Below are 25,112 nucleotides of genomic sequence, written 5' to 3' on the forward strand. Positions count from 1 at the left end.
GGTTCTTAGCTTTATTCAGGGCGTAACGTGACTTCCTTTTCATGTTAACACACACTCCATCAGGGCTGTTAGTACTTCCTGGGCAGTGCATCACCAAGCCTCCATGGCTCAAATCTGCAAGACCGCAACTTGGTCTTCAGTCCATACATTTACCAGAGTCTATCAAGTAGATGTGAAAGGTCATGAGGATATCACCTATGGGCGCAGGGTACTGCAGGCGGCAGTAGAAGTCCTCTGGTCTCTTGGTGACCTACTTTTGTTGTGTCTCCCTCCCTGCAGTTGGCATTGCTATGGAACATCCCACATAGTAACTACTATTGCTACCATGATGTACGATAAGAAAATAGGATTTTTATAACGGCTTACACAGAGGTCCCTCCCTTGTTTCTGGTATACACGTGTATTGCTTTGCTACAAAAACTGAGGTACTCCCAGTAGTGGAAGGGGTTATATAGGGAGTGGACTTCCTGTCTTGAGGTTTGCCAGTTTTAACCCATAACCTATAACCCATATAGTAACTACTATGCCCTGTGTCCTGTGATTTTTCTATTTATTTTTTGGGATATTTTTCTTTTCTTCTGGAGCTGACCTTTTTTTTTTTTTCGGGGGGGGGGGGGGGGGGGGTTGTGTGTTGTGGCAGAGAGAGGACAGGAGAAGAACTCTATGTACAGTGAGGGGGCAATCCTATGTTTAATTTAGTGATGGGGCAGAATGACAGCTCCTTCCCGGAGCTATCAAGTATAGAAGAAAAAGCCGACAATTAAGCTGACAATGACAGTCCGCTTCGGCAGGTGAGGAAGCCTGTCTGTAGAGATTACCCCCTCACTGTATACTGCCCTTCTCTTCTCCTGTCCTTCCCCTTTCGTTACACACACTTCCCTCCACCCAAAGAGGACCTGCCGCGTATCTGCTATCATATAGGGAACTACTGGTTCCCTATGTGATAGCAATGAAATTGTAAAAAAAAACTGATCTGTTTTTTTTCTTTGAACTGATGAAACTAACGGAAGGCATGTGTCAAAGGGGCCTAAAACAGATATGTGACTGAGCTCTTTTACATGTTTATCTAAAATATCTATGTTCAAGCTATACGTGTGCCTGTCTACTACTCATTATAAAATAATGGACAGTGTAGCTCCATTGCATTATGGGGGCAGATTTTTAATTTTTTTTATCCTGTTTCAGACCTGATCTTGTATTTTTCAAAATGTATTGAAATTATATCCTAAAACCGTGTTAGTTACAGTGGTTAGGGGGTACTTATGAGCAAAAAATCACCTTGAATGTGTGTTATGAGCAAGCATAGTTTCAAAGCTGGCCATAGATGTGTTTTTTTTCGGTGCCTTCGAAAACAAACCTCCCCCATCCCACCCCCTGCAGGTACATTGTGTTCTGACAGCAAGACTCTACAGCCGCTGATCAACAGAACTTTTTCAGCTTGTACAATCGTTGACTGGCTTTAAATGATCAACTTTAATCGAATAGGGACAACCACTCATTGATCGAAGTTTGGCCAGTCCCTGCTGAACTGTGCAACTTTTGATCAGTCTATGGCAAGCTTACTATGCAGAATACATTTAGGCAACACTGCTTTGTTAGATAAGACCAATGGGTCTGCTGTTATCTTTGTTGTGCCATCCCCTTTGTTTTAGAATTTTGTGCATTTTTGTGCATTTTTTTTCCTTTACATGCAGTCACTGTGCAGACCCTGAAGACAATAGATATTGTGAAGATAGCTGGTAAGATTAGTTTCATCTGTGCATGCTTTCTGGATTGCATGAGGTTCATGATGAACCTAGTTAGTAATATGTACTTTTAGGGTAAACCTAAAGCTGGCTGGACAGGCTCATCTTGAAAAGCTATGCGCACGCGTTGCAATTATGAAGTCTATTTTGTTCTGGTTTAATTGTACCAATACTTAATATCACATAAGTCAAACGAGGTCCGTGGCCCGAATCTGGCTCAACAGGCCATGCCATGCAGATCTCGCACCTGGGTTTTTTTTCAGCCCTTGCTCTTTGCTCCTCGCTTACCGCTGTCACAGAAGCCTGCTGTGTTTACAAGAACAGTTTTGCTCTTGGCAGCCCGGGGCTCTCACAGTTCCCTGCACGTACTCGTGACGAGGCACAGAGGGGACAGATGCCGCTCAATGATCTCCCTGCAAAGCGAAACGGAGCCACATAAATTGCTAGACTAGTACACTGGTACTAAAGTCTGGCCGGGTAGGTAAGAAATGCGGAAGCTTGGGGGGGGGGGGGAGAAGAGGCCGGACATTGCGTAGATAGCCTTGGATACTGTGGCGATCTATGCCCGGAAGTGGGTGCAAATACCTGGATTATACAGGTATCTGCTCCCCCCTGAAAGGTGCCAAATGTGACACCGGAGGGGGGAGGTGGAACTCCACTTTACGTTATCACTAAAAGTAGTAATCAAATGCAGAGGCCATTATTTAATATGGTAAAGAGTAGATTATATAGTCTTGCAGATGCAACAAGCCCTTTGAGGGCAACCATAATTGTGATGTGGCCCATGATTAAATAGTTTGCACCTGCTTTATATTGTGTTCCTGCAACTGGACTGAAAACAATTCTGCAAGATCATCCTTCTAAAGGATCATAAAAATGACTCCCGCACATGCGCACACACACCCAAACACCACTGACCTAATATACTGTAAATACAAAACCTTGTTACACATTTAGTGCATGAAAAAGGCACATGCAATCAATTTGCGTTTACATGGTTTTAGATTTTGTACAATTTGACCTAAAGCGTAAGACACTACTGTCAGTTTGTGACTTGTGAAGGTGCCTTAACACATCCCTGGCTTCATTGCTATTGGAGTAAATGAAGTACACTATTTTCTACAGAAATAAATTGGTTATATATAGGTCTTGATAGAAGTACAGGTATAGGACAGGCTACAGTTGTATTACGAAGGATGTTTTTCTGGATTCCAGCTGTTTCTTCTCTTCTCTATTCGTCAGTGAGTTGCTCCTTTCTCAGATCATGGGAACAGAAATAAATAAGTGTAGTAAGTAAATAAATCCTTTTTACTTTTTCCCAGTCTGCAGTTTTTATGGGCCAGCACCATGCACTTCTTTCTTTGTTCATCTGCCTCCACTAAGCAGACAGACATTGATGGTAAAATCTCTCAAAACCTGTCTGACAAGAGGTGGAAGGGGATTGGGATCTAGCAATGATGCAGCTAGGACTTTAACTGCTGCAGTTTGGGGCTTGTTATCCTTGTATCATGTGCTAAAACAAAGATACAAACATAGGCAGAGCACACTCTGCCATACAATAAAATACACTATATGACCACCAAAGAAGGGAAGTTAAAATATTGGTTTCAAAATCGTCTGGGCTGTATCGATCTTTAAAGTTTCCCCCAATTGGTCTATGTCCTCCCATTTGCATTCACATGTATTTAATCCTCAGGGGACAGAGATGACCTTCGTAGTGTTTGTGTGTGTGTGTGTGTGTGTGTGTGTGTGTGTGTATATATACACAGTATCTCACAAAAGTGAGTACACCCCTCACATTTTTGTAAATATTTTATTATATCTTTTCATGTGACAACACTGAAGAAATTACACTTTGCTACCATGTAAAGTAGTGAGTGTACCGCTTGTATAACAGTGTAAATTTATTGTTCCCTCAAAATAACACAGCCATTAATGTCTAAACTGCTGGCAACAAGAGTGAGTACACCCCTAAGTGAAAATGTCCAAGATGGGCCCAAAGCGTCAATATTTTATATGACCGCCATTATTTTTCAGCACTGCCTTAACCCTCTTGGGCATGGAGTTCACTAAAGTTTCACAGGTTGCGACTGGAGTCCTCTTCCACGACGACATCACGGATCTGGTGGATGTTGGAGATCTTGCGCTCCTCCACCTTCCGTTTTAAGGATGCCCCACAGATGCTCAATAGGGTTTAGGTCTGGTGACATGCTTGGCCAGTCCATCACCTTTACCCTCAGCTTCTTTAGTAAGGCAGTGGTCATCTAGGAGGTGTGTTTTTGGAGTCGTTATGTTGGAATCCTGCCCAGTGGCCCAGTTTCCAAAGGCAGGGGATAATGCTCTGCGCCACTATGTCACAGTGCATGTTGTCATTCATGGTTCCCTCAATGAACTGTAGCTCGCCAGTTCCAGCAGCACTCATGCAGCCCCAGACCATGACACTCCCACCACCATGCTTGACTGTAGGCAAGACACACTTGTCTTTGTACTCCTCACCTGGTTGCTGCCACACACGCTTGACACCATCTGAACCAAATAAGTTTATCTTGGTCTCATCAGACCACAGGACATGGTTCCAGTAATCAGTGTCCTTAGTCTGCTTGTCTTCAGCAAACTGTTTGTGGGCTTTCTTGTGCATCATCTTTAGAAGAGGCTTCCTTCTGGGATGACAGCCATGCAGACCAATTTGACGCAGTGTGCAGCGTATGATCTGAGCACTGACAGGCTGACTCCCCCCACCCCTTCAACCTCTGCAGCAATGCTGGCAGCACTCATATGTCTATGTCAGAAACCATGAATCAGACTGAGACAGAAGTACAATTAAATCACACTTGTTTATTAATAAAAATAAAAAGGTAAATAAAAAAAGCATAGCCAGAGTCCAGTAACCAGATCGGGTAATCAGCCAGTCCAAAGTTCAATAACCAGATCGGGTAATCAGCCAGGCCTGAAGTCAGGGATCCAAGTAGAGCAACTGCAAGCAGTATAAGTAGCCAGGAGGGATGTCAGCAAGCCAGTCTTGAAACAAACCACAGGTGATGGTTTCTTGTGATGTGACCAATGCGAAGGCAGAGTTGAAGTGAGCTGGAAGCCTTTAAGTAGGCAGGTCAGACGAGCATCATCGGCATTAAGCCGACAGCTGAGCGGCCAGCCCAGAGAAGGAAGGGCTAAGCCAGCCCTGACAGTCTATTTCCCAAAGACAGCCTCTGGATATGACGCTGAACACGTGCACTATGGGGAGGCCTGTTCTGAGTGAAACCTGTCCTGTTGAACCTCTGTATGGTCTTGGCCACCATGCTGAAACTCAGTTTCAGGGTCTTGGCAATCTTCTTATAGCCTATGCCATCTTTATGTAGAGAAAAAAAGGGATGAGCATAAAGCTCATGAAATAGGAAAAGACTCTGGAAGGGAATTTCCTAAGAACGTTTTTTTGTGGGAGCAATAGGGACTATTGCGGTATCATATAATAAACTTAAATAAATTTATGTAGAACAACAATTCTTTTTTCCAGATCCTCAGAGTTCTTTGCCATGTTGAACTTCCAGTGACCAGTATGAGAGAGTGAGAGCGATAACACCAAATTTATCACACCTCCCCATTCACACTTGAGACCTTGTAAAACTAAACGAGTCACATGACACCAGGGAGGGGAAATGGCTAATTAGGCCCAATTTAGACATTTCCACTTAGGGGTGTACTCACTTTTGTTGCCAGCGGTTTAGAAATTAATGGCTGTGTGTTATTTTGAGGGGACAGCAAACTTACACTGTTATACAAGCTGTACACTCACTATTTAACATTGTAGCAAAGTGTAATTTCTTCAGTGTTGTCGCATGAAAAGATATAATAAAATGTTTACAAAAAATTTAAGGGGTGTACTGACTTTTGTGAGATACTGTATATAATTTTTTATTTTTTTATTTTTTTTAAAAAGCCAAAAAATTAAAAATATGAACACTCGCATAGCTCAACATATATGGTGTCAGTCATGCATCCACAAGTCTTAAAACTCTGAGGTTTTATCAAATGGACTTTGTCAGGGTCATGGGAAAATCGAGCTGAGAGGTTTTGGACTGTCGACTCACCCCTTTTTTTTTTTTTTTTCTGCCTAAATGGCCAATCACTATTGTTTTTTTGTTTTTTTAACTGAGTGTGGCTCTATTTCAGAACTTCCCTCCTGTATAATACAATCAAAAAAAGTAATCCCTAACCTCCATTATTCAGTGCAAACGCAATGTAAAGCAGGGCTTGTGGGGGTCGTCTCCTTCTACTGATGCTGTAATACAGACTGTTAACCTAGAAACAGGCCACACCTTTTACTATTGAAGGTGATGCTGTGGGAAATGACGTTTATTGGCAAACACAAAAATAATTGGCATCAGACAGATTAATATTTGAAAGGTGATTCTGCAAAGGTGTGGGAGCTGCACAACTAGCCCATGTTTTCACAATCCGATATAATAAATCAGCAGAGGAGAACATTGCATGGTGCATTGTACGTGTCTCAATCGGTTTGTGTTTCATATAAAAAAAGCAAATTTATTTTGTTTTCTAGGCATGAGACACCAGAAGATGATCAAGGTTTTATTGATCAAACTCTACTGGAAAATCTAGAAAATAATCATGTAAGTTTATTTTTTATTATTTTCTGTAAGTTGACTATCTTCTTATGGCATACATTTCAGTTCCTTGGGGCTTCTAGATACTTGATTTGTGAGGCAGGTGGATTCCCATTAAAGTGTGTATCTAGAAAAAAATTAAAGGAACATGCATAGTACAGGTCTACAATAAATACCACATGTTTTGTCTATATAAAAACTCCTGCCAAAAACCCAGGGTGCTCATAACGTCCTGTAGTGAGCCAACAATGCTGCATTGGAGAACCCCCCCTCCCCCTTATTGCCATAACACCTCCTTGTTCTCCTGGTTTACACTATCAGCATTTCATCCCCTGTACTGGGAATTATAGTACTGAGAATCCCTATTTTTATACCCCTTGAAAATGTCCATGTTTTGTTATGTTATAACCAAAACGTAAATGTATTTTATATGGATTTTATGTGATAGACCAACACAATGTTTTTTTAGATAGGTTTACAAATATCTGAAAAGTATCCTTGCCCAGTCTTGCTACAGATTCTCAATTGGATTTAGGTCTGGAGTTTTACTGGGCCATTCTAACACATGAATATGCTTTGACCTAAACTATTCCGTTGTAGCTCTGGCTGTATGTTTAGCGTCATCGTCCTGCTGGAAAGTGAACCTCCACCCCAGTCCTAAGTCTTATGCCACGTACACACGTAGCCGACTGTCCGCCGGACTTTCCGAACGGGCTACTTGCCCTCACACGGCAGTTTTTCAGCGGACTAATATGGCGTACTAAGTCCGCCGGACTATCCGCCGTACTTTTGAAATGAACGGACTCGCCCACACACGCGGAGGAAAGTCCGCTCATTTTGAGCGCGTCTCCAGGTAGACGGGGCCAGCGAAGGAGGTATCACTGGCCCCGTCACCTGGTATGGACTTAAAGGGGAACCCCAACGCTGAAAAAAATCGGCGTGGGGGTCCCCCCAGGTCCACATCAGACCCTTGTCCGAGCACGCTGGCCGGCCAGGAAAGGGGGGGGAGGACGAGCGAGTGCCCCCCCCCCCTCCTGAGCCGTACCAGGCCGCGTGCCCTCAACATGGGGGGGTGCCGCAGGGCCCCCCACCCCAAAGCACCTTGTCCCCATGTTGATGAGGACAAGGGCCTCTTCCCAACAACCCTGGCTGGGGGCTTATCGGAATCCGGGAGCCCCCTTTAATAAGGGGGCACCCGGATACCGGCCCCCCACCCTATGTGAATGAGTATGGGGTACAATGTACCCCTACCCATTCACCGGTAAAAAAAAAGTAAAAAAAAACACAACACACAAGGGTTAAAATAGTTTATTGCACAGCTCCGGGGGTCTTCTCGCCGGACTCCTCCGCTATCTTCTGCTAGCTCTTTTACTAGCGGAGGAGCCCGGCTTTCTTCTAAGCCGCCGCCCTCTTCTTCTGACTACGGGGGTCTTGTCCCCCTCTTCAGTTCTTCTTGCCGGGCCACCGCGCCTACTTCTAGCTCTTTTACAGGTGGTGGCCCGGTCTTCTGTCGCCGCTTTTGCTGTCTTCTGTTCTTCTCCTCTTCTCTTCAGATGTTGCCTCGTCGCATCCTCCACTCACAATGACCGGGACACGGCGCGCGGCGACTTATATAGGGACATCACGGATGATGTCCCCGCCCAGTATGATGTCACAGTCCCAGCATCCTATGGGATGCTGTGCTTGGGTTGCTGTGGTGCTGGGCGGTGGAAAAAAATCTCTAATTGGGAACTAATCACTTAAACTAAGCTTAAACCCCTTTTTAAGTTTAAATCCATTTAAACACATATCGGATGCATCAAAACAAAGGGAGTACAGAATATTAAAGTTTTTCATTAGAAAGAAGCCACGGCCTGAATTAAAAAGCCTGTACCCTAACAAAATGCTACCGTACAGAGAAGGATCCTTGCTCTGTGGAAGCAGTTGGCTCTCTGCAAAGATCTGACACACTCCCAGCTAAGTCAGAGCTAGTGTTCTCCAATCAGTAAAGCGCATGCCTTCTGACTGAGTAGGATGATGGGGGATTTGGTGGCAGGTCACTGCTTCTACATAGAAACCACCTTTTTTGTACCATGCTGACCAGGTGACTGGCTTTTTTTTACTTAAAGGGTTTTTAAACCCTAGCCGTTTTTCAACTTTTTTGCATTAAGGTGAAAAAAAATTTTTGACGCAGCAGCGTCCCCAAGCATCCCTTAAGCCCCGTACACACGAGAGGACTTATGTCCGACAGACTTCCGAAGGAGTTCTACCGGAGTTCCGACAGAGTTCTGACAGACTTTTCGACTGAGCGGACTTGGCCACACACAATCACACCAAACTCCGACGGATTCGAACGTGATGACGTACGACTGCACTCGAATAAGGAAGTTCATAGCCAGTAGCCAATAGCTGCCCTAGCGTCGGTTTTAGTCCGTCGGAATAGCATACACACGAGCAAATTTTTCAGAGGGACCGGCTCCGGCGGAGTTCCGTCGGAAAAATTTGAAGCATGTTCCATTTTCTAAAGTCCGTCAGACTTTTGCGAATCAAAAGTCAGTTGCAGCCCCCACACGATCGAATAGTCTGACTGAATCATTCCGTCGGACTTTGGCTGTTGAAAAGTCCGCTCGTGTGTACGCGGCAATATACTTACCTGAGCCCCAAAATTTGCACAATGGAAACAAGCACACCAGCTCCGGCTGGCGCCTAGTGTCCTGATTGGATAGATTGATAGCAGCGCAGCCATTGGCTCCCACTGTTGTCAAATCAATCAAATCAATCATGCGGGCGCCGAGGGAGCTGGGGCGAGTCATACATTCGGTGCCTATGGACACGGAATGATTGCCTCAGAATGCAACCGCAACTGGAGACCTAGGGGGTTATCTGATGTGGGGAGGAGCCACGAGAGCCACCAGGGGGGCCCCAAAAGACAAGGTTCCGACCACTCTGTGCAAAACAAGCTTCTCAGTGGAGATAAGTATGATATGTTATTTAAATTTAAAAAACAAAACAAAAAAAACGAACCCTTACATTCACTTTAAGCTGTAGCTGGCTGGTTGTTTTCATTTAGGTTACCGTATATACTCGAGTATAAGCCGAGATTTTCAGCCTCTTTTTTGAGGCTGAAAGTGCCCCCCTCGGCTTATACTCGAGTCATCGCTGTCTGCCCGCTCGATCAGCGTGTCGAGCAGACAGACAGCGGCCATTCTATTCAAAAGCCGCGCCTCCGGCTCCGCCTTCGCCTGTGATAGGCGGAACACTGAATTTCCCAGCAGCCTGTGTTCCGCCTATCACGGACATCGTATCATCCTCGTACTACGGACGAGGATGATACGACGTCAGTGATAGGCGGAACACAGGCTGCTGGGAAATTCAGTGTTCCGCCTATCACAGGCGAAGGAGGAGGCGCGGCTTTTGAATTTTACAATGGCCGCCGAAGAGGGCACGGGACGGAGGCAAGGCACGGCACGGCACGGGACGGGACGGAGGCAAGGCACGACACGACACGACGGCAAGGCACGGCACGGAACGGAACGGAACGGAACGGAGGCAAGGCACGGAACGGAGGCAAGGAGGCAAGGAGGCAAGGCACGGGACGGAGGCTCGGGACAAAGGTAGGCTGGACACACACACACACACACACACACACACACACACACACACACACACACACACACACACACACACACACACACACACACACACACACACACACACACACACGGATACACACACACACAGGGATGGGTGGATGGATGGAGACACACACAGGGATGGGTGGATGGATGGAGACACACACAGGGATGGATGGATGGATGGAGACACACACACACAGGGATGGATGGATGGATGGATGGAGACACACACACACAGGGATGGATGGATGGATGGACACACACACACACAGGGATGGATGGACAGACACACAGGGATGGACGGACACACAGGGATGGACGGACACACAGGGATGGACGGACACACAGGGATGGACGGACACACACACAGGGATGGACAGGCATGTCTCACCCTCGGCTTATACACGAGTCAATAAGTTTGCCAGTTTTTTTGGGGGTAAATTGGGGGCCTCGGCTTATATTCGGGTCGGCCTATACTCGAGTATATACGGTACTTTTTTTTTTAAATGTATCTAGTCCCTTCCTCTATTGGGCTTTTCAATTGATAGTTCAGTGTCTTCATTTTGTATTCGGTATACGGGTATGAAGTAAGACCACAATAAAAATTGTTCTTGAGTGAATTAAATTGGGCACAAGGGGATGTGGCATGTGTTGTGGAGAGAGCACTGTAATTGTAATAAAGCAGGCCTTGGGGCCAGCACTGGTACATCTGGGAATGCTCACAAATGGCTAAGGAATACAGCGTATAATTAGAAGAATTGTTTCTTTAATACATTAACAGGTGATTATTGTTAAAGCTGTAACTTCAGAAACAGTTTAAAGTTATATATGTATTTTAAAAATCAATAACAGTAGTGTTTATGTAGCTTACCAAAAAAGATAAACCTCATTATAATGTGAAATTAATAATCAGCGGAAAAACCTGGATTTTATACACACACTGTAAATCTCTCTATTTTTAGGAGGTTGGGATCATTAAAGTGATTGTAAAGGTTAGGTTTTTTGTTTTTTTGTTTTTTTAAATAACAAACCTGTCATACTTACCTGCTCTGTGCAAGGGTTTGGCACAGAGCGGCCCCCGATCCTCCTCTTCCTTCTGTTGTGCCCTGGCGGCGTTCCTGGCTCCTCATCGGGTGCCCCTATAGATAGACACTTTCCCTGGGGACACCAATAGGGGCCTGCTCACGATTCCCACTGCTGCATCCATTGACACAAACAGCAGGACTCTGCCCCCCCCCCGGCTCCTGTGTCACTGGATTTGATTGACAGCCTGCTGCTATCAATGTATCCAATGAGGACCTGAGACAGCGGCTGAAGTCGCTGGGATCATGCACATTGCAGGAAGATCAGGTTCAGGTAAGAAAAAGGGGGGGGGGGGGTCTGGGGGGCAGCTGCAGCATAGAAGGTTTTTCACCTTAATGCATTAAGGTGAAAAATCATGACTTTACAACTTCTGAATAAAGTATGTAGTGCTATTCATTGAACTAAAGATAGTTTTTAAATTAAAGTAACTTGAGGCAAAACTTTTTTTTTTTTTTTTTTTAAGTTTTGGGTAGAGGGGAGATGGATTAGAAATTTTTCTTTGCTGTCTGTGTCCATATTAGAGAGTTTCAATCACCCTTTTTATTTATCCTGCTTACCATTATCATTAAATATGAAAGTAAAATAAAATCTCAAATTTTGGGTAGGGGTTAGTTAGGATTTCCCCTTGAATAACAAGTTTAGGACTTGGGGATTGGAATAAAGATAGTCCCCAGAAAAGTGATAGAAGGTAAATCTTCCAATGGGGACACTAGTTCTGGTTGCCTAGGGGTCCCCAAGAGATTCCCTTAATTTTCAGGGATTTCTGCTTGCCCTTTTTTGGGACAGGAAGTGATGGTAAATCTCCCCAATGAGACACAGATGACAAAAATAAAATAAAAATGCCATTTAGTTCTACTTTAACGAACAGTTCTACCCAAAGCAGTGGCAACTTCTTTCGCACAAAGAGTATTAGGGTAAGCATGTGAAAATAAATCTTTGAATTGTGATACTGAAAAGGGGTGTTGTTTCTTGGACCTGAACAAGAAGCCAATACTGAAAGCAATAAACGCTGAGGCCCCTTTGCACTATGCATTGTGTTAGCACACCTTAATGTATGGTCACATGATGTGTTATGTTAATACGTTTATTTTAAATGGGCTGGCAGTGTACCTTCAGCAACCTCCCAATGTTGGATGGATAACACTTATCAGTGCAGTAGATCAGCCCTCAAAAATTCCACTCACCTGCTTGCATTTTGCGAATTGGTTTTGAGGGCCGGCGTGCATGGGCTGCCTGAGAGTGGGGGGGGGGGGCGAGCACCACCCACCGGTGGGTTGTATGGGAGTGCTTCTCCCAGCACTCACGGAGGAGAAGAGAGAGCTGGCTGAATGATCAGAGCGTGGGGGACATTACTAGCGGCTTTCATTTTCAATAGCCGAGTGTTCCCTGCCCTCGCTGTCACACACAGCCCCGCCCCCTGGTTCAGAGGAATTTGATAGACAAATCACTTGTTCAATCCTGGGACGAATGATATGTATCAAAGTTCCCCAATTAGGGAGTGGGGCTGTATGGAACGGCAAGCAGCAGGAACACGGCAATTGAAATCAAAGATGTTCCAGTGATGTCCCTCGGCGCTCTCATTATCTGGCCGGCAATGCTCTTCCTCTCTTCTGCTCTCCTGCATTGGTGGGCACGGACGAGGCTGCATTGGTGGGCACGGACGAGGCTGCATTGGTGGGCACGGACGAGGATGCATTGGTGGGCACGGACGAGGCTGCATTGGTGGGCACGGACAAAGTTGCTTAATTCTGTATAAAACATTTAAGTGTCATTTCATGAGAAGATGTATGAGGGCGCATTTAGGGGAAGGGTAGGAGTTGGGTGGGGCAACTGGTGGCAAGTAACCCTTGAGGCCTGGCTAGTAGCTCAGGACTTGAAATTTTGAGCCCTGTAGTAGACCCTGGCCTGGTTCACGGCAATGCCACTCCCTCTCTGTTCAAGTCCAAGGGATTCTAATGCTAATATATGGACATATTTATGTATTGCAGTGTTTCCCCAAAAAATAAGACCTACCCTGAAAATAAGACCTAGCATTTTTTTCCAGGAGGGCTGCAATGTAAGCCCCACCCCAAAAACTAGTTTAAATGCTTGTAGAATCATATAATTCACCCTATTACAGTTGTATATAATGTACAATGTGTGTGTTCCTGCAATATAATTGTGGGTAAGAGAGCTCTGGCATGTCACAGAAGCGCAGATCAGCACTATAACAAAGGTATTTGCCACAATGATATTACAGAAACACACACATTGTACATTATATAATACTGTAATATAGTGGATTATAGGATTTTACACGCATTTTTAACTCTGTTCACACTGAGGATTCCTGACAGGCAGGGAGAGAGAGGGGAAGAGAAGACAGCACATTACATGCTAGGACTTTCCCTGAAAATAAGCCCTACTGTGTCTTTTGTTGCCAAAATTAACAAAGTGTAGCACTGACTCCCAAAGGAGCTGCTGAATTTGTTTGGGCATGTACTCTGCTAGTGAACCCCTTCTGACTTGGCTCAGTCCCCTTGACACAGCTGTGGTCCAATGTTGGTGTAGAACTAATGGTGAAGAATAACCCTACAATATGCAATATAATAAAAGTATACCTTGGTTATTACCTGGGTATCTGATTTTCCACCTGCTGGAAAAGGAACAACACTCCACACCAATAATACTTAACCAGAAGCATATTTTTAGGTTAGTGTAAAATAGTAATTACATCATTTGCACTGTCACACCAACATAATGTGACAGCACAGTAGGAATACACAACAATATGCACATGTACAATTGTCTTAAGTGATCCCTGAGAATGTGTCTCCAATTGGGACTAGTGCTCAGAGTGACTATGCCTTACTTCTGTGTACCTTCCCACTTCCAGCACACTCTGGTTACTATAGAAATGCAGGGTCAATAATGAAATACAACACAATCCCTAGGGAGCTCCCACTACTTTAATAGGATGCATGGCCTTGTGGTAACAGATGCAGTCTCTTTAGTCTTCTGTCTTCTGCTACCTATTTGTGTTTGTAACAATTGTAATCCAACAGTAATCCACATGTAATTCCCTATGGTGTAATGGCTTTGAAATGACACAGTGCTAATAGTGTTGGGATGAATAGGCTTGAGGCCTGCTTAAACTCAGTCTGTTAGATTCTCCTCAGTGGGACCACAGGCCCCAGCAACACCGTGTCAAGTCTAGGTGTGTAACAAAGTGCTTTGGAAAACACTGGGCAACAGCCCTCTCACCAAACTGGGTCTGAAGAATAAGACTGCTCCATTCCGCTGGTCTCCGTCCATCTGCTGCGGCCATGCTGTTTCTCTTCACAAGGTCACCAGGAGCTCTCGGTTACCTCCATCAGGGTGCCTCTAGATCCTTCACGAACCAACCACACTGCTGTCCCAGTACGCTGTGATGTGAAGTCCTCCTCTGGCTTCAGATTGCTCTGAGATCTCCTCACAGGCAGGCCATGCGTCCAGAAGAGAAAGAAAATGGCCGCGCAGGCCCTTTTATAGCCTACCCAGCATTCAGCACAGTACAGGGTGATCATGGGTAGGTCACCTGGCATTCTGGGTAAATAGGTCATACTAGAATGTAAACCGAACAGTCACTTCCTGTTATCTTTCTAGTGCTATAGAAAAAGAAAATCATTCAAGTCCATTTCCTGTTATTGGCCGCTAGATGGCGCCAAATACTAAAGAATAACACTTTCCATAGGCTTACATTGCATTAACGTTGCAATAGTAGGCAAAAATGCCAGCGCTATATAAGACCCAGGCTTATTTTCGGGGAAACGCGTATCTCAGGATATAGTTAAAATTACATTTGGATACAACCCCAATTGCAAAAGGTTGGGACACTGTAAAATCTACATAAAAAGAAGATTGCAATGATTTGCTAATCTCATCCCTATTTTATTCACAATAGAAAATAGGAAACCTATCGAATTGTCAAAATTACTTTCTTTTTTCTTAAAATTTAACTTTTTTCAGTTTTAAATAATTGATATGTTTTCTATTGTGAATAAAATAGGGATTTATGAGATTTGCAAATCATTGCATTCTGTTTTTATGTAGATTTTACCCAGCGTCCTTACTTTATTGAGGTTGTAAATGAGCATCATCTTAAAAATATGGTATTATATATGCATGTGGTTAATACCAACAATGATGGTATACAGCATATCAATTCCTTTATATTTGATGTCTCTCAGAGGTAATGTAGCTTTAAAAAAAAAAAAAAAAACACTCTACCAAAACAAAGGACTCAATTTTTGCTTGTTGTTTATTCGGTTGTCTGTTCAGGGCTTTGGCACCCCAGGCTAGCTTTTGACCGTTTTCTTTCTTGCAAATTTATAGTATATTTTTCAGCTATGCTATCTAGCTCTATACAGATGAACTAATGTGAATATAAAACACCACAACACAATACATTTGGTAGAGCTGTTAGATTTTGAGTCATCAGGAAGAATGGCAGATGTGAATGCTCCCATGTACTCTGCAAAGAACTGCATTGATACATCAGTATTTAATACATTTGGAGGAAAAAAATATAATCTAATGAGAGTGAAATAGTTGCCTGAAACTGCAAATGACAGCATCTCCTTTTCTATAACGTGCAAGTAAATGTATCGCCATCTAGTGATGAAAGAAGGAACTGAATTGCTGTAAAGTATAATTCCACTTTTGAAATCACATTTGATAAACTCCTACTATTTATTTCTGTTTCCATTTATACAGCACACGTAAAAAAAAATATATATATATAATAAATATATATATATATAATAAATATATATATATATATATATATATATATATATATATATATATATATATATATATATATACATACATACATACATACATACATACATACATACATACATACATACATACATTTTTTTTTCTTTTTTAAGTACTGCCTTTTCTAGTTTTTTTTGTAGCAAGTAAAAAGCTAAGCAGCAATTTTTAAATATCTTTGCTTTTATTTATATTTTGTGCAATGGAGATCATGTAACGTAAAGCAAGTGTGTTTTCCCAGTTTGGCTGCAAAAGTGGAAAACACTTCAAAGGAGCCTTGAATAGCTGTAAAAATATGGGGAATTCTCACTAATTCTTCACTCTATCCATAACTAGAAAAACATTTTTGGACTTGACACAATTTAAACCCTCCCTAATAGCTGTCAACCAATGATAAATAGAATTGTGCTTATGGAAAAATAAAAACTGTACCAGATAATATAGATCCCTCTAATTTAAAAGTTGGTTCTGCTCTAATACAAAGTTTTAACAGTGGTATTATTTAGACAAGTGAATAAACACTAAACCAATAAGTGAAAAAATAATTCCAAAAAAATTTGAAAGTCCAACATATCGGAAAAAACACTCTTCATATGTGTTCCTCTCCCAACTCATATTCCACCACTGTGCTCAATGCGAAGGCTTACCAAAGCGATTTGACCCCCTACGCTAAAGTGATCATATTTACATGATGGTCATAAATAAAGACCTAATGGTATAAAGTAACCTACTGCTCCTTGCCAAGGTTACATCTACAGATCACGTATAAAGAAAGAGGAACAGAAAAGAGCCAAGTGAGGAGCACACAGCACCGGCAGCAATCTCCAGAGGAGTTAGAAACTGCTTTGTGCAATACACATTGCACAGAGAAGGTAAGTATAACATGTTTTTTATTTTAATTTAAAAAAATGGACCTGTGACCCCATTACAAGCTTCGGCATGACCTTTCTGTCCTTCTTTTGACATCACGTTAATCATGTGACAGTGCTCGAACCTAATGAATGACTGCTAAGTCTAACCACTGTCACAAGACAGAGGGTCACATTCTCCCCCATATTGGGAAGTGCAGGGTTTAGGTACTTTTTGAAGTATTGCTGGCTGCAGTGAAAGAAGTAGCCATAGGTGAGGTGAGCATTGCCAAGTGTAGATAAGTTGGCTAAGGTTGTCAGTATTTTCTGCATGCACATGTCCTGGAAAACTGTAGCTACAGAATCCTGAAAGGAATTTTAGAAATAAGCCTAAATTATAATTTAATGCAGGGTATGTTTAAAAATGCCCTTTCCTTTAGAAGCTGTTGGCACTCAGTCCTAGTGGTCAGTCCCACTCAAGTCCCAAATGACCATTCAGGACCAATCAGCATGATTTGATTGCGAATTAACACCACCCATCTTCAAGCTGCAATGATTCTTGGACCAGATAGGTTAAAATACCTAAAATGTCTAAATACCTAAATGTCTTAGGGCATGTAAAACAGCTGTCATGTTCTTTTTTTCAGTGTAGGTGGAGTTCTGCTTTAACTGAGACTTCATATGTCTCAGTAGGTTCATCTACTGATTTCAGTTTTTCTTGTTCCATCTGCTTTGCAGCCCACTGCCCCAGTAATCTGCGAGTTCCTTACAATGATGGCAGTTTGTCATACTACGGTTCCAGAGCGTGACGGAGACCAGATCATTTATCAGGCTTCGTCTCCAGGTAAGGCATTGAAAAGAACAGGATCTGTTGCCAAAGCTTACCATTTATTATTTTTTATTTTTTTAAGGTTTGATTTATTAAAATGAAGGGCTTGTTTTCTTCATGTCATCTTGTCTTATGTCATCTGCCAATTCTTACCAAGATTGTGTAGCTCGGTACTATCTACCATGATACGCTATGATACTATACTATATATACTAATATACTGCCAGTTGTAGCATAATTAGGATTAATAAATTAAAATAGTAACAAGTGGGTCAGCAGTGGAAAGAAATGTAAAATACCTTATACACTCATCAGTCGTAACAATATTACAACTGACAGGTAAAGTGAATAACATTGATTATCTTGTGACAATGTAACCTGAACATGGGTGCATGCTTTTTCTGAAGTTAATGTCTTGAAAGTAGAAAAAATTGGCAAGTGTTAAGTCCCATACACGCTATTAGATTTTCTGCAGATTTTTGTCTTCAGATTTAACAAAACCTTGTAATATGAGGTCAAACCTTACGCGTTTAAATTTGTATGCGATCAGGCAGGCCTCTGCACTACATGGTTTTGGTAAATCTGAAGACAAAAATCTGCAGAAAATTCAAATAGTGTGTATGGGGCCTAAGTGTGATGAACGCAGCTGTCGGACCCCGGTCACCTTCACCAACTTGTGCCAAATGGCTGGTCAAACAATCACACTGCACTGTCACTGATACACCACAGTAACACTTTCAGCTTTACCCTGCATGAGGATTTTTCCAGCTTGCACAACCACCATATAAGGGGCAACTTACTGAGAGCAATCGTGGTTGGGTTTGGTTAACTAAGCAGTTAAAGTGGAAATAAACCCATCGATTTAAACAGTTAAAAAAAAAAAGCCATGCCGGGAATGGTAACTGCACATTGGCTGTGCTCTCAGCCAAACTATCAAACCATCCAATGGCTGGTGTCATAACGAATCACATGTGCAGCACCATAGCAGTTGAAGATTAAACAGAGGCAAAGATGGCAGCTTCCTTGGCTGAAAACGATAGGGGAGTTTACTTCCACTTTAACCCTTTATACATTGCCACCAGATATTTATCATATATTTATAAATATCGACAGTATGTTCACAATAACGATTGCCTTTTAATGTCCGTAATACCCACTGGCACCACAGAACGGAATATACAGAAATGTACTATATAGTAGCGCTCTTCAAAGAGACATGAATTCTTTAAGTTCTGCATTAGTTCATAAGAGAGAATACTAACACTTTTCGAAGTAATGTTTAAAGTGGTTGTATAGCAGAAAGTTTTTTTTTGTTTTTTTTAAATCTTCATGCATCCTATGCATTAAGATAAACCTTCTGTGTGCAGCAACCTCCTCAGCCCCCCCCCCCCCCCCCCCCAATACTTACCTGAGCCCCATTTCTATCCAGCGATGTTTGAGTGCCTCGGATGTCTGGGACTCTCCCTCCTGATTGGCTGAGAGACAGCAGCAGGACCATTGGCTCCCGCTGCTGTCAATCAAACTCGGGCAATCAAGAGAGAGAGGGGACAGGCTGAACTGCGGCTCTGTGTCAGAAAAGACACACACAGCTCAGGTGCCACCATAGCAAGCTGCTTGCTGTGGAGGCACTCAACAGGAAGGTGGAACCTGAGAAGAGGAGGATCTGAGCTGCTCTGTCCAAAACCACTTCACAGTACAGGTAAGTTATGACATGTTTATTATTTTTAAAGGGGAAAAAAAAAAACTTTACTATCACTTTACTAAAAGAAAAGGTAAAACTGTGCACATAAAATATTTACAGAAAAGGGTATTGCAAAGGAAAAAGGCCATAATGCAACAGAAAAAAACAAATTGGTTTTAAGAATTTAAATACCTAACTGATTCTGAGTTTGACAGAGTCCAGTTAGTGAGCATAAGATGATCCTTGTTTAATTGCATCAGTAGTCTGAAGCTCTCTTTTACGGTCTCCCTTTCTTTATCGTACATCATGGGACACAGAGCTATAGTTATTAACTTAATGGGTATATAGGCATCTTCAGGTGATGGACACTGGTATACCCAATACAGGAAGTTCACTCCCTATATAACCCCTCCTCCTTCCAGGAGTACCTCTGACGAAAAAACTGTGTCTAAGATGTTGGTCCCGAGTGAAGTGGTGCTCTGTAGAGCTCCAAAGCTGGAGGGATCAATGCTGGATTTAAACAGCCTCCATAGACCAGATCCATCCAAAGTGCCACTGAGGCCAAGGTGGATGGTACCTGGGCTTCGCATAAGAACAACAAGGTTTTTCCTGTAACGCCTCTTTGTAGGGCTGGACCCCAGGACCCAGGACTTTTTTGGCCATGCTACATTACCTAAAAATTTTCCTGAGTGGTGCTATACAGGTCCAAGGGAGTGGAACCCCTATAATAGGGACCTGGTTCTCGAAGGTTTCCAAACGCAGCCCGCCGTGATGGGTAAAGTTAGAATCTGTCACAGCAGTATCCGGCAGGGAGGAAAAGGTAAGGGAAGAAGCCTAGGAACTGTAAAAAGTCCACCTATGCTTTTTTTCGTACATAAATAAAATGTTATGTCTAAAATCTCCACTAGAGGGAGAAAATGGAAACCTTAGTACGTTGCTTCTCAGTCAGCTCAGAAGTCCCAGCTAAAAGCATGTGTGTGGTCTCATCAAGCCAGGGGGATCCTCATCCAGAACATTTCCCCCCTGGGGGAGGGAGGTACAACTGTAGCTTGTATTCACCTCCCCCCCCCCCCCCCTTGGGGGTGTGGCAGCAGCTTTCATATATGAGCTTATTCTTTTATTCTCCACAGAAAGTTTTTAAACTTCCTGCCTCCCAGCCCTCCCTAGCCTCCCCTCTAGCTCAAGGAGCATATCAATGTTGTCCACGCATGCGCCAACTAGGGCTAATTATCACAGAGTGACAACGTTGCTTAAGGGCGTAGCTAAGGCGTGGCGCTGTGTGCAGGACGCAAGTACACGAGAGCACACTGCGCAGGCGCTGAGGAAGGAGACAGATGCTAACAGCTTGAGTCGGACACACAGGACGCTGGGGGCACGTAAGGTCGATGCAGGCATTTCCAGTACAGGAAATAACATTTGTAACAACACTAAAACTGAACTGTATTAGCGTTGTCTTTTGCTAGACTATGTTGCTCAGCGAGTTGTGCATTTACTTAGTGCCTCTCTTTTTTGTGCTCAGCACTATGGCTGCCAGAAAAGACACCCCAAAGGTACCAAAAATTCCACCCCCAGGCGCTAGGAACTCCAGTTGTGTCACCACACTGTCATCCTCGCCCGAGATACCAAATATGGCAAGCCAGGGTGAATCATTGGGACCAATTGGTGGTGCAACTGCTTCTCACACTTCAGCCCCTGTATGCGTGACTGAAGATGCATTTTCCTCCGCCCTGCAGGGCCTAGAAGGAAGATTAGCAACTTTAATCACATCCTCTATCCAAAAGGATAGAAAGCATGTTAGATCCCCCACCTCAGACCCCTTACCAAGGGAACTGGGTAGAGGATGAGGGGTTATCCTCAGGTGATTAGGAAGAAAGGCAAACCAATTGCGGAGGAAACATCCGTATATGTACCTTGTTCAGCCTCGCAATCTGAGAAATTGCTGATGCAATCTCTTACAGAGATGGTTTGTGCCTCTTTCAAGCTACCTCTAGCAGGGTCAGCTGATCTGGTTCTTCTTTTTCTTTGGCAGGTGCGGTTACTCAGCCTGCAGTTGTGGCAATAGGCATCTGTCAGTCGCTAAGGGACCAGTTTAGACAGGCCCTTAAAGAGGTCCCTGCACAGCAGGCCCGTGGTTTGGCCGAACTACCAAAGGCACTATGTTTTGCCATAGATGCCATGGAAGACTCTATTCACCAGGTGTCCCGCCTTGCGCTTGTGCTAGTTTTTAACCCGTTGGTTAAAAAATTGGTCAGCCAAAAGCACCTTGCAAAAGGTTTCTGACTAGTTTCCCTTTTCATGGGGATCAACTATTTGGGGAGGGCTTGGACAAATACATCCAAACGATTTCTAGTGGGAAGAGTACTCTCTTGCCAGTCAAAATAAAGTATAAATGTCCTTCATTTAACCACTTCGCATCCAGGCCAATTCTCACATTTCTCTCCTACATGTAAAATTCATAATTTTTTTGCTAGAAAATTACATAGAACTCCCAAACATTATATATGTTTTTTTTAGCAAAGACCCTAGAGAATACAATGGCGGTCGTTGCAACTTTTTATCTCGCGCGGTATTTGCGCAGCAATTTTTCGAACACATTTTTTTCAGAAAAAAAACATTTTCATGCTTTAAAAAAAAAAAAAACTGTGAAGTTAGCCCAATTTTTTTGCATAATGTGAAAAAGGAAGATACGCCGAGTAAATAGATACCCAACATGTCACGCTTCGAAATTGCACGTGCTCATGGAATGGTGCCAAACGTTGGTATTTAAAAATCCCCAAAGGCGACGCTTTACATTTTTTTACTGGTTACTTATTTTGGGTTACAGAGGAGGTCTAGGGCTAGAATTATTGCTTTCGCTCTAACGTTCGCGGCGATACCTCACATGTGTGGTTTGACCACCGTTTTCATATGTGGGCGGGACTTGCGTATTCATTCGCTTCTGCGTACGAGCTCACGGTGACAGGGTGCTTTAATTTTTTTTTTTTATTATTATTAATTTTATTTTTATTTTTTTAGTTTGACACTTTAAAAAAAAAAATGTGATTACTTTTATTCCTATTAGAAGGAATGTAAACATCCCTTGTAATAGGAATATGGCATGATCGGACCTATTTACAGTACGATATGGGGTCAATAAGACCCCATATCTCACCTCTAGGCTGGGAAGCCTAAAATTAAAAAAAAATAAAATAAAAAAATGATCCTGGCTTCCCAGCCAAAACGGTGCCATTAATTTGAATGCAGAGGCCGGGCGTGACGTCATAACATCGCGCCCGGCCTCCGAACGATCATAGAGACTCCGGGGACGATCTGGTCCGCCGGAAATCTCTGTTATCATCCGGGGGCCGGCGGATCAAGCACCGGAGGGCAGCGGGAGGGGGGCGTCCCCTCCCGCCTCCCGTAAGAACGATCAAGCGGTGGAACAGCTGCTATGATCATTCTTATGGTGCAGGGAATCGCCGTCTGAAAATGCCAATATCTGAATGATGTCTGTGGCCTCAGGCATCATTCAGATATTACACCACAAATCCCACAACGTCATATGACGTAGTATGGGCGCCAAGTGGTTAAACTTACTCTTTCCCCCCGGCGCTAGGGGCATCCGCCTCTAGGCAGTGGCGATGGCCTCCACCGTCAGACTCTAGAGGAAAGCCTCAGGGTCAGGCCCAGGCACGGAAGAAGACCTGGGGCTGGAAATCTTCAAAGCAGAATACTAAAGCCTCATTATGAATAAACGCTCCCCCTTGCCAGAGTGGGGAGGAAGACTTCTGCAATACTCAGAAGTCTGGCAAGAGGAAATTCAGGACAGATAGGTCATATCCATGGTATCTCTAGGATTACCGATTACTAGCTCATGGGTGTGATCATACAGATCCCCACAGAAGAGCAAGGTTTGGGATTTTATTCAAACCTCTTTACGGTACCAAACCGAATTGAGATGGTCAGACCCATTCTAGATCTAAAGAATCAAAATTGGTTCCTGAAGATCCTCTCCTTTCGCATGGAGTCGATCAGTTCAGTAGTTTGTCCTACAAGAAGGAGAACTTCTGGTGTCTATCTGCCTGTCCCTATATTTCCCGTTCACCAAAGGTTTCTGCAGTTTGAAGTAGAACAGCAGCATTTTCAGTTTGTAGCCTTGCCCTTTGGGCAAGCCACAGCACCCCTAGTGTTCTCAAAAGTGCTGGACCCACCTCTAGCCAAGTTAAGGTCACAGGACATAAGTCTTGGTGTACCTAGACGATCTATTGCTAATAGACCAATCGGTGGCTCGTTTGGCGCATTACAACTAATTACCTGAAAAATCTGTGTTGAATTCTCAACCTAGAGAAGTCTTCCTTAAAACCGCTATAAAAGCTAGAGTATTTGGGTCTGATCATAGATACTGCCCAGAAAAAGGTGTTCAGCTCCATATGAGAGCTGGGGCGGATGGTCAGGTCGAAAGGAGATCCCTCCATTTGCCTTTGCATAAGGTTGTTAAAAAAGATGGTAGCTTCATTCGAAGCAGTTCTCTATGCCCAGTTCCATTCGAGACTGTTGCAATACAGTATCCTGTCTGCTTGGAACAAAACGATCCAAGCTTTATACTTGCCAATTCGGCTGTCCCCAAGGGTGTCCCAAAGCCTGGTGGTTACTAACCCAGAATCTACTGAAAGGAAAATCCTTCAGGCCAGTTATCTGGAAAGTGGTAACAGACGCCAGCCTTTCAGGCTGGGGAGCAGTACTAGAGAAGACAACTGTCCAGGGACAGTGGTCAAGAACTGAAAGAGCCTTGCCCATCAATATCCTAGAGATTCAGGCAGTGCGTTTGGCTCTGAAGGGCTGGACTTCATGGAATCCCATAAACTGGAATGCCAGCTTACTTGATTGTCCTGTCAGAATCCAATACGACAATGCCACAGTGGTGGCCCATATCAATCACCAAGGGGGCACCAAGAGTCTTGCAGCACAGACTGAGGTGAACCATATTCTAACTTGGGCAGAAAGGAATGTTCCATGTCTATTGGCAGTCTTAATTCTGGGAGTAGAGAATTGGCAGGCAGACTACCTGAGTCGCCAGCAGTTATTCCTAGGGGAATTGTCTCTGCACCCCAACATTTTTCGGGCCGTTTGCCAAAGATGGGGTGACTTCAGACATAGATCTTCTAGCGTCCAGATTCAACATTAAGTTAGTCAACTTTGTGTCCAAGACAAGGGATCCACTCGCATCCGGAACAGATGCCTTGGTGACCCCGTGGGATCAGTTCTCACTGATCTATGCATTTCCCCCTATTCAGTTGCTGCCTCAACTTCTTTGCAGGATCAAGCTGAAAGAAATTCTGTTAGCAGCAGCATGGCCCAGAAGGTCATGATATGCAGAAATCGTAAAGATGGCAGTGGAGGATCCATGGTCCCTTCCACTATGGCCAGACCTACTCTCGCAGGGGCCGATATTCCATCCTACCTTACGAACGCTAAATTTAATGGCTTGGCTATTGAAACACACATTCTGAAGAAATGTGGGCTTTCTGGGTCAGTTATCTCTACTTTGATTAATGCAAGGAAGCCAGCCTCCAGAACTATATATTATATAGTCTGGAGGGCTTATGTTTCCTGGTGTGAATCCAAGGGTTGGCAACCTCAGAGATCTATCATATGAAGAATTCTTGCCTTTCTACAATTGGGGGTAGAGATGAAGTTGGCCTTGAATACTATTAAGGGCCAAGTCCCAGCTTTATCAGTCTTATTTCAAAGACCGCTTCCGTCACATTCTTTAGTCCGGGGCTTTATGCAAGAGGTGATGCGGATTAATCCGCCAGTTAAATCACCTTTGAGTCCTTGGGATTTGAACTTAGTTTTTCAGTGTTACAAAAACAGCCATTTGAACTGATACAGCATATTCCATTAGTCCTTCTGAAAG

At 43.5% G+C, this 25,112-nt stretch overlaps 1 protein-coding gene across 6 annotated transcripts in view; it reads left to right on the forward strand.

The window, feature by feature from the left end:
• ATP8A1 (ATPase phospholipid transporting 8A1) overlaps positions 1-25,112 on the forward strand; it is a 376,828-nt gene that overhangs the window by 226,331 nt on the left and 125,385 nt on the right. For 5 of the 6 annotated variants that reach the window (XM_077477552.1, XM_077477551.1, XM_077477555.1 and 2 more), the window contains 3 exons: positions 1,695-1,739; positions 6,301-6,370; positions 17,445-17,550. In XM_077477552.1, coding sequence (XP_077333678.1) covers positions 1,695-1,739; positions 6,301-6,370; positions 17,445-17,550 — 221 coding nt within the window. The remainder of the gene's footprint in view (positions 1-1,694; positions 1,740-6,300; positions 6,371-17,444; positions 17,551-25,112) is intronic. The other variant, XM_077477556.1, reaches the window with a different exon arrangement.

This window comes from Lithobates pipiens, unplaced genomic scaffold (assembly GCF_037356315.1).
Source record: "Lithobates pipiens isolate NorthernLeopardFrog02 unplaced genomic scaffold, aLitPip1_a1.2 Scaffold_13, whole genome shotgun sequence".
NCBI classification, from domain to species: Eukaryota; Metazoa; Chordata; class Amphibia; order Anura; family Ranidae; genus Lithobates; species Lithobates pipiens.